We start from the raw sequence: 12,930 nt of genomic DNA on the forward strand, positions 1-12,930 counted from the left end.
ACCGGCAAGCCCCGCCCGGCCCCGTCGAGGCTCCGCCGACATCTTGGCTACGGGCACGCTGCGCTCTGGTTTGAAGAAGAGGAAGAAGCGCGACCCTATCAAACATGGCGAGGCAGCGGCGTCGGGCCGCCATCTTCGCTAAGGGTGCCAGGTGCAGCGTTGGAATGGAGACACACAGTGTGCCCCTACTAAAGATGGCGGGGCAGGCGTCGCCTTCCTGCGCTGGCATTGGCGGCCCGACGGGATGAGGGGAGCAGCGCTTCTGTCAGGGTGCTCGGCAGCTTTAGAGGGTGCTGTCGTGTGCGTGGAGGCTTTACCTTCACGGCTGGGCTGAGGCCACAGGGGTTCATCATTCATCATAGAAGAAAGCCACCTATGCTTAAACGCTGAAGTATATCATATTCACATTACTACTGTTGTTAATGTCCTCAGAGCCGGGACTTGCTCTCCAAACACTATGAGGCAAAGCAAACCTGCTCCTCTGCGGTTGCTTATCCTTCATTTTACAGCTTCTGCACATCGCCATGTCTCACAAGCAAAGCACAGCACAGTAACTGGGACCCAGGGCTCCAAGACCATGCTGCACACACCCTGCTAACATTAGGTTGGAACACTGAGCAGCTGGTGTGAGCCTGTGTCCTGCTGTCAGCTGGGATAAACTCCATTTTCTTCCTAGTAGCTGGTGCAGTGCTGTGGTTTGGATTTAGGATGGAATAATATTGATACCACAACTGTGTTTTAGTTGTGCTGAGCAGCGCTCAGGCAGAGTCAAGGCCTCTTCTGCGTAGTGTTTCTAGATGAAATAACTAATGTAAAAGCTTTCCCCTTCTGTTTTCTTGGAAGATACAAGCTTGCTCAAGAAGTGAGAGAAGGGGGGGGGAGGAACCACCGGCTGCCTACGTAAGCCTCAACTTGGTTTGTGCTTAACAACTGAAAGAGAACACTTTGAGCTCTGCCTCCCCTCTTCCTCCCTCTCCCCAGGATCTCCCGATGAGTGGCAAGGCAGTCTGTGTGGTGGACAGCCCTGTTTAAGGTGCCTATACCCTGTTTCAAAGCATAAAGTGTTTAGCAGCGATAGGATACCCAGCTGTCCCCACTCGGGATTGTTTCTTCCCCAAAAGCGCCCTGCACATGGAGGCAGAACGGGAAACCAGAGCGAGGGTTTAGAGCTTTCTCTTCCCTGTGTCCCATGGAAGCCATACCAGGAGCAGACAGAAGGTGGCACTCGAACAGCACCACATGAACAACCATCGCGCTGACCACCTCCAACCGCAGTTATGAGCAGAGTGAACAAAGAAAAGAGAAGCTGGAGAAGCGGAACAGCCATTGAGCCATGGGGTGAGTGGTTTCACCGTCACATCCTTGCATTAACGTCTCCTCCTAGGAGGCTTGCATGAAGAAATGAGCAGATCATGCTTCCAAGCAGTCATCCATCTTTCAAGGGTTAACTTTAGCTCTCAGCTTTCTGCAGCTAAGTGTTTTCACATTCAGTACTGTACTGGAGCTAGTACTGTAGCTTCCTCAAAACGTTCCATCTCATCCCAGTTTGTAAAAGGGACAGCTTTTCTTCAGTCTTCTACCTGGTAACTCAGGCAGAAAAAAACCTCACTATACTGTTACCTTTTAGCATTTACTCCCTTTTTAAGGAAGAATTACAGGCTGACAGGTTACAGGTTTGTGATAAACCAGAGTGACAGAAAGATCATTCCTCCAATACATTTATATCAGATTCCTTTTTTTGCAGATAGGCAAGTGAAATTGCTTTACTTTTCTCTATAGGCATAGATGTGTTTTTCCAGATTTGAGAAGCTTTGTTAGAGCTGCAACACCAGGAAGCTTCAGAGACCACAAAAGTTATCTAAACCAGGTAAACCCTGTACAAATGAGCCAGAATTTAGAGAGCTTAATAAACCAGTTCTCTGCTTCCTAAAGCTGTTCACAGACAAGCTCTGCATTTTCCTATTGCCAGTGAATATGGTTATACTGCATGAAGTGACATACCTGCATGATAAAGACATGTTCCCCTGAAAGCTATCTTTTAGCTGCAGCAGAGCACAAACAACGTGTTATCTCTGCCAGCAGGAGGATTCAGGACCCCATTGTGTTAGGTCCTCTTTGAACACAAGAAGACAAAAGGCAACCCCAGCCCCACACCTCAATGAAATTACCTCTGGCCACATAACAGGTATCTGAAGCAGCATTTTCCTCAGGCTTAAGTGTGCTGAGTGGTTAAAGTGGCAGAGAAAGAACAAACACCTCATCATTTAAATCCCAGTACTCTTTTTGTGAGAGCTCTTCTGCCTCTGCAGAGATAATGCATCCCTATCACCCCTGCAACAAAAGAGCTGGCTGTGGGTAAACGAGCACTAGTTGTTTGCTGGAGACAGCATGCCCAGCTGCCCACAGACAAGGAGCCTTTGCCTCTATCTACACCCTCCCTGAATAGGACAGAAGACATATTTTTGTTTTATTCTTTGTTCAACACTTACCTTCTGTCCACAAGCAACGATGTAAGTAGGAAGGTGGGGGTCAAGGAAAAGTTGAACACTTCTATATAAGATCCAGTCTACTTTTAGAAGGTGCAAACTCCTGGACAATACTGAAATAGCTGATGTAAAGACTCCTACCCTTATTAGGTAAACTGTCTTCCAAAATCTCTGTCAGCCCAACTTCTTACTACTTGTGGTCCAATTACCTGGCAAACTGATAACTCAGTTGTTGTAGAAGTTTGTGACATTGCCCCCTCAACACAGTGCCCAGGAGGGCTCATTTTCAGACAGGGAATCTTGAAAATGGCTAGATGCAACAGGTCCAGCATTTTGCTTGGCCCACTCATTGTTGCCCAGTGCTGGGAGGCTGCTTGTGAAGATGATGAGTGGAGATCCAGCCTGGATGCAGCAAGATGAAGCCACAGGTAGCAACCTGTACTGGGAGAAGAGTGTCTGCACAGTGCGCTGGTGCTAGTACATCACTCAGTCTCTTGTTACTCTGGAACTGGCCATACCCTACATGCACAACATTCTCACTTGTGAGAAAGAAGCTGACTGGTTTTCCCTAGAGGTTGCTTGATTATAGGTTAAGGAAGAGGTAGAGTAACGAATTAACATAACATAGCTGGTACAAGAATCTGTTTGCTTCCCTGATCTGAACCTGCGTTTTCAGATCAGGATCTGAAACCTGCTTTTTCCAAAGACAACATGACCCCTCTAAAACTGCCAGATGGACATCAATAGCCAGTGGAATCTAGATACAGCTCTCTTGAGAGGCTTATGACAACACCACAGACTGTAACACACAATTTCCAATTCATCATTCCAGTCACACAGAGGAGCCAGAGAGGTCACACAAGATACTCAGAAACTGGCTCCACATCACATTAAGAAGGTTGTGCTTTTTGATGATATGCCGGTATCATGCCTTTCTCAGATCACAACCCAAGCCCAGAGGTCATACTTATGTACCAACAATTGTCACTGACATCTTTTCCAACCCTGAGGGTATTCAGATCATCTATAAAAATTTTCCCTGTACCATCACACTCCTCTTCTGGAAAATGCATCTTCCCAGAATACATCTACTCAAATTTTCATAACTGCATACACAATGCAGCTGCCAGAACACACCAGCAGAGATTTGATGATGCTCTTGCAGCTGTCAGATAAAGGGATAAATACAGCAGATGCATCACCATGCAATGGAAGAAATGAAACTCAAATGCACATGAGAAAAAACTCAGGGGTTTAAGGATAAATTAGCAGGTAAGAAAGATAATAAAGACTGAGTTCTGTTTGATGTATTCAGGTCTTTCCCACATAAGATACTTCATCTTCAATTAGGTAGTAGCTGTCATGGGAGACAAGTGTCAGCTTTAGGACTCAAGCACCCACTAGCAGCATCAGCCTGAAAGCAAAGTTTAGGATCTCCTTCTTGGCAACACTCATCAGCTGATGACTTACTTTGTCATTCAGAATACGCATCTGCAGAGTACTCAACACAACCCTTGAAGTGGTGCCCCACCACACAGCTGTTCTATGGCACTTGTCAAGTCCCACAACCAATTTTTGGTACAAGAGTGGGGGTCTACATTTCCACTTCAGCCTTGGTCTTCAGTGCTGACTCAATTTCCAGTCCACTCACAGGACTGTTTGGACAACTGATGTGTTGCTGTTTTATGTTTCATTAAAAACAAAGTCACTCCAATGTCCTGAAGATGCTCACAAGTTTAGGAAGTCCACTTCTTAAAAAGCAAGCCGCTTGGTCACCTTGGCTGTGAAGCATGAGTCCAGTTTACAGTTTCACTTTAAAACTCCAGCCACTCTGTCATATAAATACAGTTTGCTGGAGAAATCTCACCACCTTCATGGCAATCATCAAAAACCTATAAAAGAAAGCCCCATGTCAGCAGAGAAATTATATACAGCAAGAAGGATCTGACAAGAATAACACGTTCCTCCAATAGATAAGCAGTAGTCTAACAGAGGCCTGTATCAGCAACAGGGTGGCCAGAAGGGCCAGGGCAGTGATGATCCCCCTGCATTTGGCACTGATGAGGCTGAACCTCAAACACTGTGTTCAGTTCAGGGCCCCTCAAAACAAGCAAGATGTTGAGATGCTGGAGTGGGTCCAGAGAAGGGCAATGGAGCTAGTGAAGGGTCTGGGCACAAGTGTGATGAGGAACAGCTGAGGGACCTGGGGGGGTTTAGTCTGGAGAAGAGAAGGCTCAAGGGGGACATGGAATCAGAAAATATAATTTGGAAAGGGCTACACTTGAGAGCACCTTTTCATATATAGTCCAGGGAAGAGACAGATGTAAGTAGGAAGCATCCTGGTCTAAACTGAAGAACCTGCCTGTTGCACCATAGCTAAAGCATCATGGATAACACTCCTAAGGATAGCTGGGTTAGAAAGCAACAAGGATCACTCATGGGCATAACCTTGCAGTGTGGCTGCTGGCCATTTGCACGAGTGTATTGAAAATCTGGATGCACCCACCTATTCATACACAGAATTAATTACTTACAGGGCAGAGTCCACAGGGTGTCCTAACTAATCCAGTGGGCTGTATGAGAGGACTAACAGCTCTGTACAACTTCATCTGTCCATCCACACTGCCTACCGTCCCTTCCTTTGCAGCAATAATAGTCATCTCCACTTTTCCATCATATATGAGCGTATTTAAAATGGTTTCTATGTCTTCCATTGACAACTCTACCTAAGAAACAATTTGGACAATAAACATTAGTAAAGATACATGCCAGCAAGTCCTGCAAGAAGGAAATGTGCCAACACCTTGAGTTACAAATCCTTAGGGGTTCTAACCTAGCCCAGACAAAGGCACTGCTGATGCTGGGCACTTTATGAGGCTATGCAGATACAAAAAGAAAAGCACAGACCACCAGTACCTCCTGCCTCCCAAGAACTTTAGGGTTACACTAGCCTTGGCTTACCAAAAAGCTTCCCTATGCACCTCAAGTGTCCTTATCATCCAAACACTAACCACTTCCAGTTTTAGAGGAAAACTATTGCAAAAAGAAAAGACAAACCTGCTGAAGATACACCTAATAATGGATACTTGCAAGGGTTTTTTCCCCTGTTTTTTTCCCCACCCCTAGAACTGCTTCAAGTACATAGGCAAGCTTGAGAGAAATTATAAAATATAAACTGGTTGAGACTGTTAAAGAAGCATTTACTTTGAACTCAGTTTTACTTCATCCACGAGGATGTGAATGCTAATTCTTTTGTAATTCTTTGAAATCCCACAGGTACAATCTATCCTGGAGTCCCCATGCAGCATCAATGACCCTCTTCAAAAAGCAATCAAGCAGCAAATCCCACCTCCAGTGCAGTAACCATAGGGTACTAAAGCAGTTACTGAACCCTCACCAAATTTTCAGGACCCAACCAACTCCTAGTTGCACCAGTCATGCACTGACAACTTCAACAGTAGTAAAATGAATCTATTCTGACCTTACTGATACCCAGTTCACAGATGTATTTCCACACCTCATGGGATGAGGCAAATGAGCTGTTCCTCTGTATCATGGGATTCTGTTTGCTGTCTCGAGCAGCTTCTGCCTGAGAAAGGAAAGCAAAGATGAGTTATAGTCAGTACCCACTGCCAAGAGCTTCCTTAATGGTTCAGTTTCACACAGACTGAAATACAAAAGTTGATTTCCACACTATTTCTGGGACATGTTTTTTCTCAAACAGTTAAAGCTATGTCCTTCAAATTGTGAGATGATGCAGCACACAACCAAACAGAATTTTACATGAAATATGACAAAATGTACGGAGTGATTTAGGTTACTGTGAAAGAACAGCAGCATTTGTCATTTTGTTGGCAAAGAAAGAAAAAGTCACTGCAGTAACTATTTTCTGTTAAAATATATTTTCATGGAATAGAGAAATGATGCAATCTGCATAAGACTTATTTAACCAAGAGCAGGGTTCTCCTGCAGGTAAACTAGGGAAAATTGTTATCTAAGCAGCCTATAACCTCTCAGAAATTAGGAGCTCTGCAGGGAACAGTGCTTTCTGCTGGATTTTTTGGTGCTGCCTAGCCTGTCAATGGATCTTGGAGACAGAAGGCTTCACTCCCTGCACAGGGTGTGAAAACACACATTATTAAAATGCAACACCATCCCACTTGCTGTGACAAAAATAAACCAGTCCAGATTTGCCAATCTGGTTCTAACAACATTCAACACTTAAGGAAAACACTATGGAAAACTTAAGCCTTGCCTGTCGCTGGTTTTAAAAAGAGAATCATTATTTGCACAAAACAAATGAAAGTTGACTTTAGCAGTGGCACTCACCTTACTCTGTAGAAATTTAAAACACTGTTGATTTAACACCTCCACAAACTCTGACTCGAAGTCCTGGTCACTGTACCAAGCCCCACCAGTCACCGAGCGGTCAGGCTGCAGGTTGTATAGCATATACACCTTCTTCTTGGATGCCTGATGGAGAAAACATGCAGCTCTTAACATCAGAAAGTCTTCCTTAAGAAAGGAAGATTTAAGATATCTACCAAAGAGATGGTTCATTACTCCTAAAACTCAGGGCACAGCAATCCAGCTGACTTGAGCTATCCTTAAGATGTCTGACCCTCAGATAGCATGAAGATAAACATCAATATATCTAGATTCCTAATTATTTTATAATATAGTGTTAGGAGAGTCCGGAACACCAGCAACGTACATGCAATACAAACCTCACTGAAGGAGGTCTCAGAACTTAATCGTAGCCTATTGACTCTAATTCCCCTCCACAATTGAAAGATGACAGGAAAGTGTCTCCAGAAGACAGCAAAGACAAACTTAATGGAGAAGCTTCCAAACAAATTGAGAAGTTTCTGCAGGGTTCAACCTGTACAATGATGACAGGACCACCCTTACATGATTAAACCCTGCAGCTAGTCAGCCCTTGCAAACCCACTCCTTACTGCCACAACTAGACAGAGTGAATGGGAATGCTGCTTCAGTCCTGACAGTAGTAGTCAGTTAAAGGACAATGGTCATCCAAAGGAGTAACTCAACAACCCCTGAAGCTATTTTAGTGCATTACATCCCCTGTATGACCAGATGAAGCCAGCATCTCTCACAAGAACATGAAAAAGCTACCACTTTTCTGTGTCAAACTTCTTTATCTCCACTTTTTTTTCAGGAAGTTACCCACACCTCTCACTCCCCCTGACAAATGCACACACAAAAGGTATTCTCTCCACGGTGCAGGTGAGATTGGCACACAATAAAAGCACACAACATAAATCTTTCAAGTTCACAAACAAGTAAACCAGACTTCCTGGTTTACCAGGCCCCAGAACAAGACAGAACCTCTGCTGAAAACCAGGAAAGTGTCCAAAGAACATGCTAATACTAATGATTTGCATTATAGGAGCATGAGGAAAAAGCATGGAAAATGATAAGCCCTACTCTGATAGGCAGACTGTTTGCACACAACTGGAACAAAGTTGAGGAACCAAGACAAAACAGAATCAAATGTCTTAAGAACTGCTTAAGGTAAACAATACAAATCCGTATGAACTGAAAGGAGTTTCAGGCTCTCCAGAAGATAGGAACCTTGCATGGCCACTTGCAGCTAGGTAACCTTATCACTTGCCCCATGTAAAAAGCTGAGGTTGTTTCATTATCAGAAATAGCAAACTGTGGTACAGCAACATTGGAACCAATGGAGAAAAAGGAACTACAGACAAGTTGCTTATTTGTGTGGAGAAATAAGAGTGGTAGAAAACACTTAAGAAACAGAAAGGAGAATAAGGTATAAAAATAGAGAGCGATAGAGGGCAGGATCTGCAGGAGAATGGATGTGTACAGACAGCAGAGAAGCAGATCTGTGAATCCAAGCCCATAGGATGCTGGGGAGAACACACCAAAACCTTCCCTATATTTAAGTCTTAAAGACCAGGTATGGAAGTGCAGAGAAAAGGCTGCCATAACTGGAGATCAGCAGCAAGCAGAGAGAGGGTTTTGTGAAGGGTAACAGAACTAAAACAGTTTTGTGCAATAAAGAGTTATGAGATCTAGAAGTGCAATTTGTTAGAAACCCTGTGTAAATAGTAATGCTGGGAAGAGTGGTAGGACTGTATATTGCTAGTCGTGTATTTATTAGTTAAACCAGTTTGTTAGTGGTGTATTGATTATTCAATAAATATTATGCCCTCTTGTATTGCTGCACTCCAAACCTGTATACTAAAGCAGAGAGTCAAACACTGGTGTAGAGTCAATGAGAAAGTTGGACACAGAATGAATGAGGTTTCTCTGCTCACAATCCCATTCAAACATACACACAGCATGCAGCAAATGTTGGAAATTGTTAAAATAAAAAAACAAAACACTCCAAAAAAGCAATAACACATACTCACTGCCACAGATTTAACTGCTTTAATCAGTTTCTTGCTTTCCAAGTTTTTCAGTATCTTGTTGATCTCCGTCAAAGGCAAATTACTTTTGTATCTAATGTCCCTGCTCCAAATACCTGTTTAAAACCAGAGGAGTGAACAGAAATTAATGAAAGAAGCCATTTGCTTCTGTACATACTCACAAACCCAAAGTCACATCACAGGACTGCTTGACTTGCTTGCCAGCCACAGGGTGTATTCTCAATCCTACCACTCCCAGCAAAAGAGAGAAAAGGGGCAGAAGGGGACAGAACAAAACCAACAACTAACAAAACTAAGAAACATATCACAACCACCATGCTGTCATTCTGCGCTTTGCTCTGAGGGCTCTTACAAGTGGACCCCACTTCACTGCCAACATGAATACACAGAATCACAGAATAGTTTGGTTGGAAGGGACCTTAAAGCTCATTCAGTTCCAAGCCCCTGCACAGGCAGTGACACCTTCCACTGAAGCAGGTTGCTTCAAGCCCTGTCCAACCTGGCCTTGAACACTGCCAGGGATGGGGCAGCCACAGCTTCTCTGGGCACCCTGTGCCAGGGCCTCAGCACCCTCACAGGGAAGAATTTCTTCCTAATGGCTCATCTAAATCTCCTCTCAGTCAGGTTAAAACCACTTGTTCTGTCCCTACCTGCCCTTGTCAAAAGCCCCTCTCCAGCTTTCTTGTCACAGTCCCTCTAGGCACTGGAAGCTGCTCTAAGGTCTCCCCGGAGCCTTCTGTTCTCCAGGCTGAACAAGCCCAGCTTCCTCAGCCTGTCTCCAGAGCAGAAGTGCTCTAATCCTCAGAGCATTTTCACAGCCTCCTCTGAAATTATTCCAACAGCTTCAGATCCCTCTTGTGTTGGGGGCCCAAAGCTGGACAAAGAACTGCAGGGAGGGTGGGGTGGGGGGTTGTTTCACTAGAGCAGAGTAGAGAGGGAGAAAGATATTCCAAGAATTCTGGAACAGCCACCCAAAAGCTAACCAGGATAGGTTGTTATCTTAATAGAGAAATAGGTCACCTCATTTGTTTTTAAAATGCAGACACGTGGAACATTAACTACAGACCTGGGTCGGGGACTCCAGATTTCATATTTGTATTATCTGCACAAGCATTTAAAAGTCTGGGCAGGAATGGTTCCAAAAGTAAACATTCACAATCAAAGTACCTTTGTTCCCTGCATCTTCTATAATTTGGTAAACCAGCTTCTCTTGATTGTCAGAGCCTTTCATTTTACTGTAAAATAAGACAGATAGCAGGGTTTTTGAAAGGCCCAAAATTCGAAAGTTGAATTTGTTTTAAGCTGCAAACAAGTACTATGAAAAGAACCAACACACAAAATAGAACCTCTACACAATAAGCTAGCCATTGGCCAATATAATACATGACACTAAACCTCTCTGGATCCAGCCAAGCTTGCCAGTGAGAAGCCACAATAAAGAGAAAAGAGCACAGTATGAAGGAAAAGCTGCAAAGAGAGAGTTATTCAATGTGTCATAACAATGGGGAATTTGGGGTCATGTACTAACGCAGCTGGGGAAGGCCAAACACAGCACAGAGGATAATTTAATATAATCTGTCTCTAGACAGAACATCTTCAAAAGACTAGTAGCATGCTCCCAACTCTCAAACATGTCTTTTCACTTGTCTGAGAAAGCCTGAACTCAACAGTCTTCCTCTAAGGCATCTGAAAGAGAAGATGAGATGCCTGCACTGAGGATAATTTGAAAGGATGTTTCTTTTCAGAAGTATGCCTACGCATATCTTACTCAGACTTACACAGGCATCACAAAACATGATTTGAAGATACACTTCAGTAAACCAAGAGATCACATGCCCCCCGGAACAGCTGTACAAGTGATTGCTGATCCTGAAACAAGAGCAGTGAGGAAGACCACAGTACCCCAACACTGCAGATGGTTTGGTCAGGCTTCAGCTGGCTTTCACCTGAGTATACACATACCTCGCACAGATCACTTTGTAGTCATCTGCACCAGGAACTCTGCTAGGAAGTTAGAGCTCTGTTCAATAGAAACCACTACACCCAAAACAACTGTCAGGATCAGCTCAGGGGATTTAAATGTACCTCCTGAAACAAGCAGTTATGTCTCATTACATCCATGTTACAGAATCCATAGTAAGCTGCTGTGTCTCCTCAGCAAGGCTGCACATGAGTTGCATAACTGTATTGCAAATATATTTATCCAGCAAATAGGAGGCTTACCTTGCATTTTGAGAGTCTTTGATTCTGTACAGGAGACCTGCATTGCTTCTGAGAAGATCCAGTTGCCCCTAGAAGAGGTGGGCACATGCATTTATTTTCCTTCAAATAGCTTGTTTCACAGCCTGGCAAGAATCTTCTAAAACTTGTAAAACAAAAACCTTATTTCGTGTCAATTGGGTAAAGGGAGAACTAACATTTCTAACGCTGGAAACAATAATACCCTTGAGAATATTTTTTTCCCCCAACAAATAACCAGGAAAAAAAAACCCAAAAGAGCAATGTACTTTTCAAAAGTAACTTCCTCACCTACAAATCCACATGGATATACATGTTCATGTTAATTTTGGAAGCTGAGGTAAACTTTTATTTGCTTTGGCTATGGTAAGTGCTTATGGCAACCAGAAGTAAGGTATGGTAACTGTGTATTATGGTAAATAACGCTAAATCCAAAGGGATTCATTTGCTAGCCCTGCCCAACAGACTGCTACTAAGCAGCCTGTGTGTATGAAGAGTGCTCTGGGTTGGCTGAAATAATGCAAAGAAGGCGAGATTCCCCTACCATTGAGAGCAGCCTGTTGATCGCCATGGCTCTCTGCTGCGCTTCCATGTGAGGCATATCATTTTGGATCACCTGGTCTGTGATACCATGAGGGAACTGATGACACAGCTCAATAATCCTAAAGAAGAAAAGCAAGTTTAAAATCATGTTCTATTGCATCCAAAACCAAATCCAAATGGTACTGCAGTCAGAATAGAAGACAGGAAAAAGAACAACTTAGAGAAAAAGCACTAATGAATCACTTCTTAGAATTCCAGACTGGTTTGGGTTGGAAGGGACCTTAAAGCTCATCCAGTACCAACCCCTGCCACAGGCAGGGACACCTTCCACTAGACCAGGTTGCTCCAACCTGGCCTTGAACACTGCCAGGGATGGGGCAGCCACAGCTTCTCTGGGCACCCTGTGCCAGGGCCTCAGCACCCTCACAGGAAAGAATTTCTGCCTAATGTCTCTTCTAAATCTCCCTCTGTCAGGTTAAAACCATTCCGTGTCCTATGACTACATTCCTGGTCACATCTATTGATGGAACTTGTAATATATTTGCTGTGCTGACAAACATGCTGCTGCACCTTCTGGACAAACTGCCTTTCCTCTGTGAAACACTGAAAATGGTGCTCCACTTTACTTTGACTTATTAACAGCACAGATTTATAGATCCCTCTACAGTTTCTCTATACGAAAGGCTCCGATAGGAAGGAAGTACTACACTAGCATGAGAGGAAGCAAACACTGATGAAATACCTTGTAGAAGAACGCAGAAAGGCCACAATTCCCCCTTCCCAGAACAGAAAACCTCCAGAGCACCTGAAAGTAACCAGAACCATCCCTCACTGCCACCTAAGCACCGCTCTGCCCTGACACAAAACACACGGTGCCCCCAGCAGCACCGCGTCCCTCCTTCACACCTATTTCCTGGCCTTCCCCTCAGGACCCTCCCTCGCCTACCAGCCAGCCTACACACACCTCCAGCACGTCCCGCAGCTTGCCGGCCCTCCTTCCCCCGCCGCCAGCGCATTCCCCCCCGGCAGCCACCCCTGCCCCACACCTGCTCTCGATATCCATGGGGTCGGGCACCTCCGGCTTCACCTTCACCTCCGGCTTCACCTTCACCTCCGCCATGGCGCAGCTGGGCCGCGACGCCAGCCGCCACAGCACCACCGGGCGTCGCGGGGAGATGACGTCAGAACCGGAGCGACGGAAAGAAGAGCTGGCAGAGGCTAGTTGCTAAGTAGCGGGACGCTGACCA

The 12,930-nt window shown here is 44.6% G+C and overlaps 1 protein-coding gene across 1 annotated transcript; it reads right to left on the reverse strand.

The window, feature by feature from the left end:
* Nucleotides 1–3,560: 3,560 nt before the first annotated feature.
* On the reverse strand, nt 3,561–12,858 carry POLR3F (RNA polymerase III subunit F). Its single transcript, XM_005151841.4, has 9 exons — nt 12,730–12,858; nt 11,685–11,802; nt 11,126–11,193; nt 10,070–10,137; nt 8,885–8,997; nt 6,816–6,959; nt 5,968–6,075; nt 5,021–5,212; nt 3,561–4,378 (listed from the first exon to the last, which is right to left on the reverse strand). Exons 1-9 carry the CDS (start codon nt 12,801–12,803, stop codon nt 4,301–4,303), a joined length of 963 nt encoding a protein of 320 aa, XP_005151898.1. The 5' UTR covers nt 12,804–12,858; the 3' UTR covers nt 3,561–4,300.
* Nucleotides 12,859–12,930: the final 72 nt, after the last annotated feature.

Source organism: Melopsittacus undulatus, chromosome 3 (genome assembly GCF_012275295.1).
Source record: "Melopsittacus undulatus isolate bMelUnd1 chromosome 3, bMelUnd1.mat.Z, whole genome shotgun sequence".
NCBI classification, from domain to species: Eukaryota; Metazoa; Chordata; class Aves; order Psittaciformes; family Psittaculidae; genus Melopsittacus; species Melopsittacus undulatus.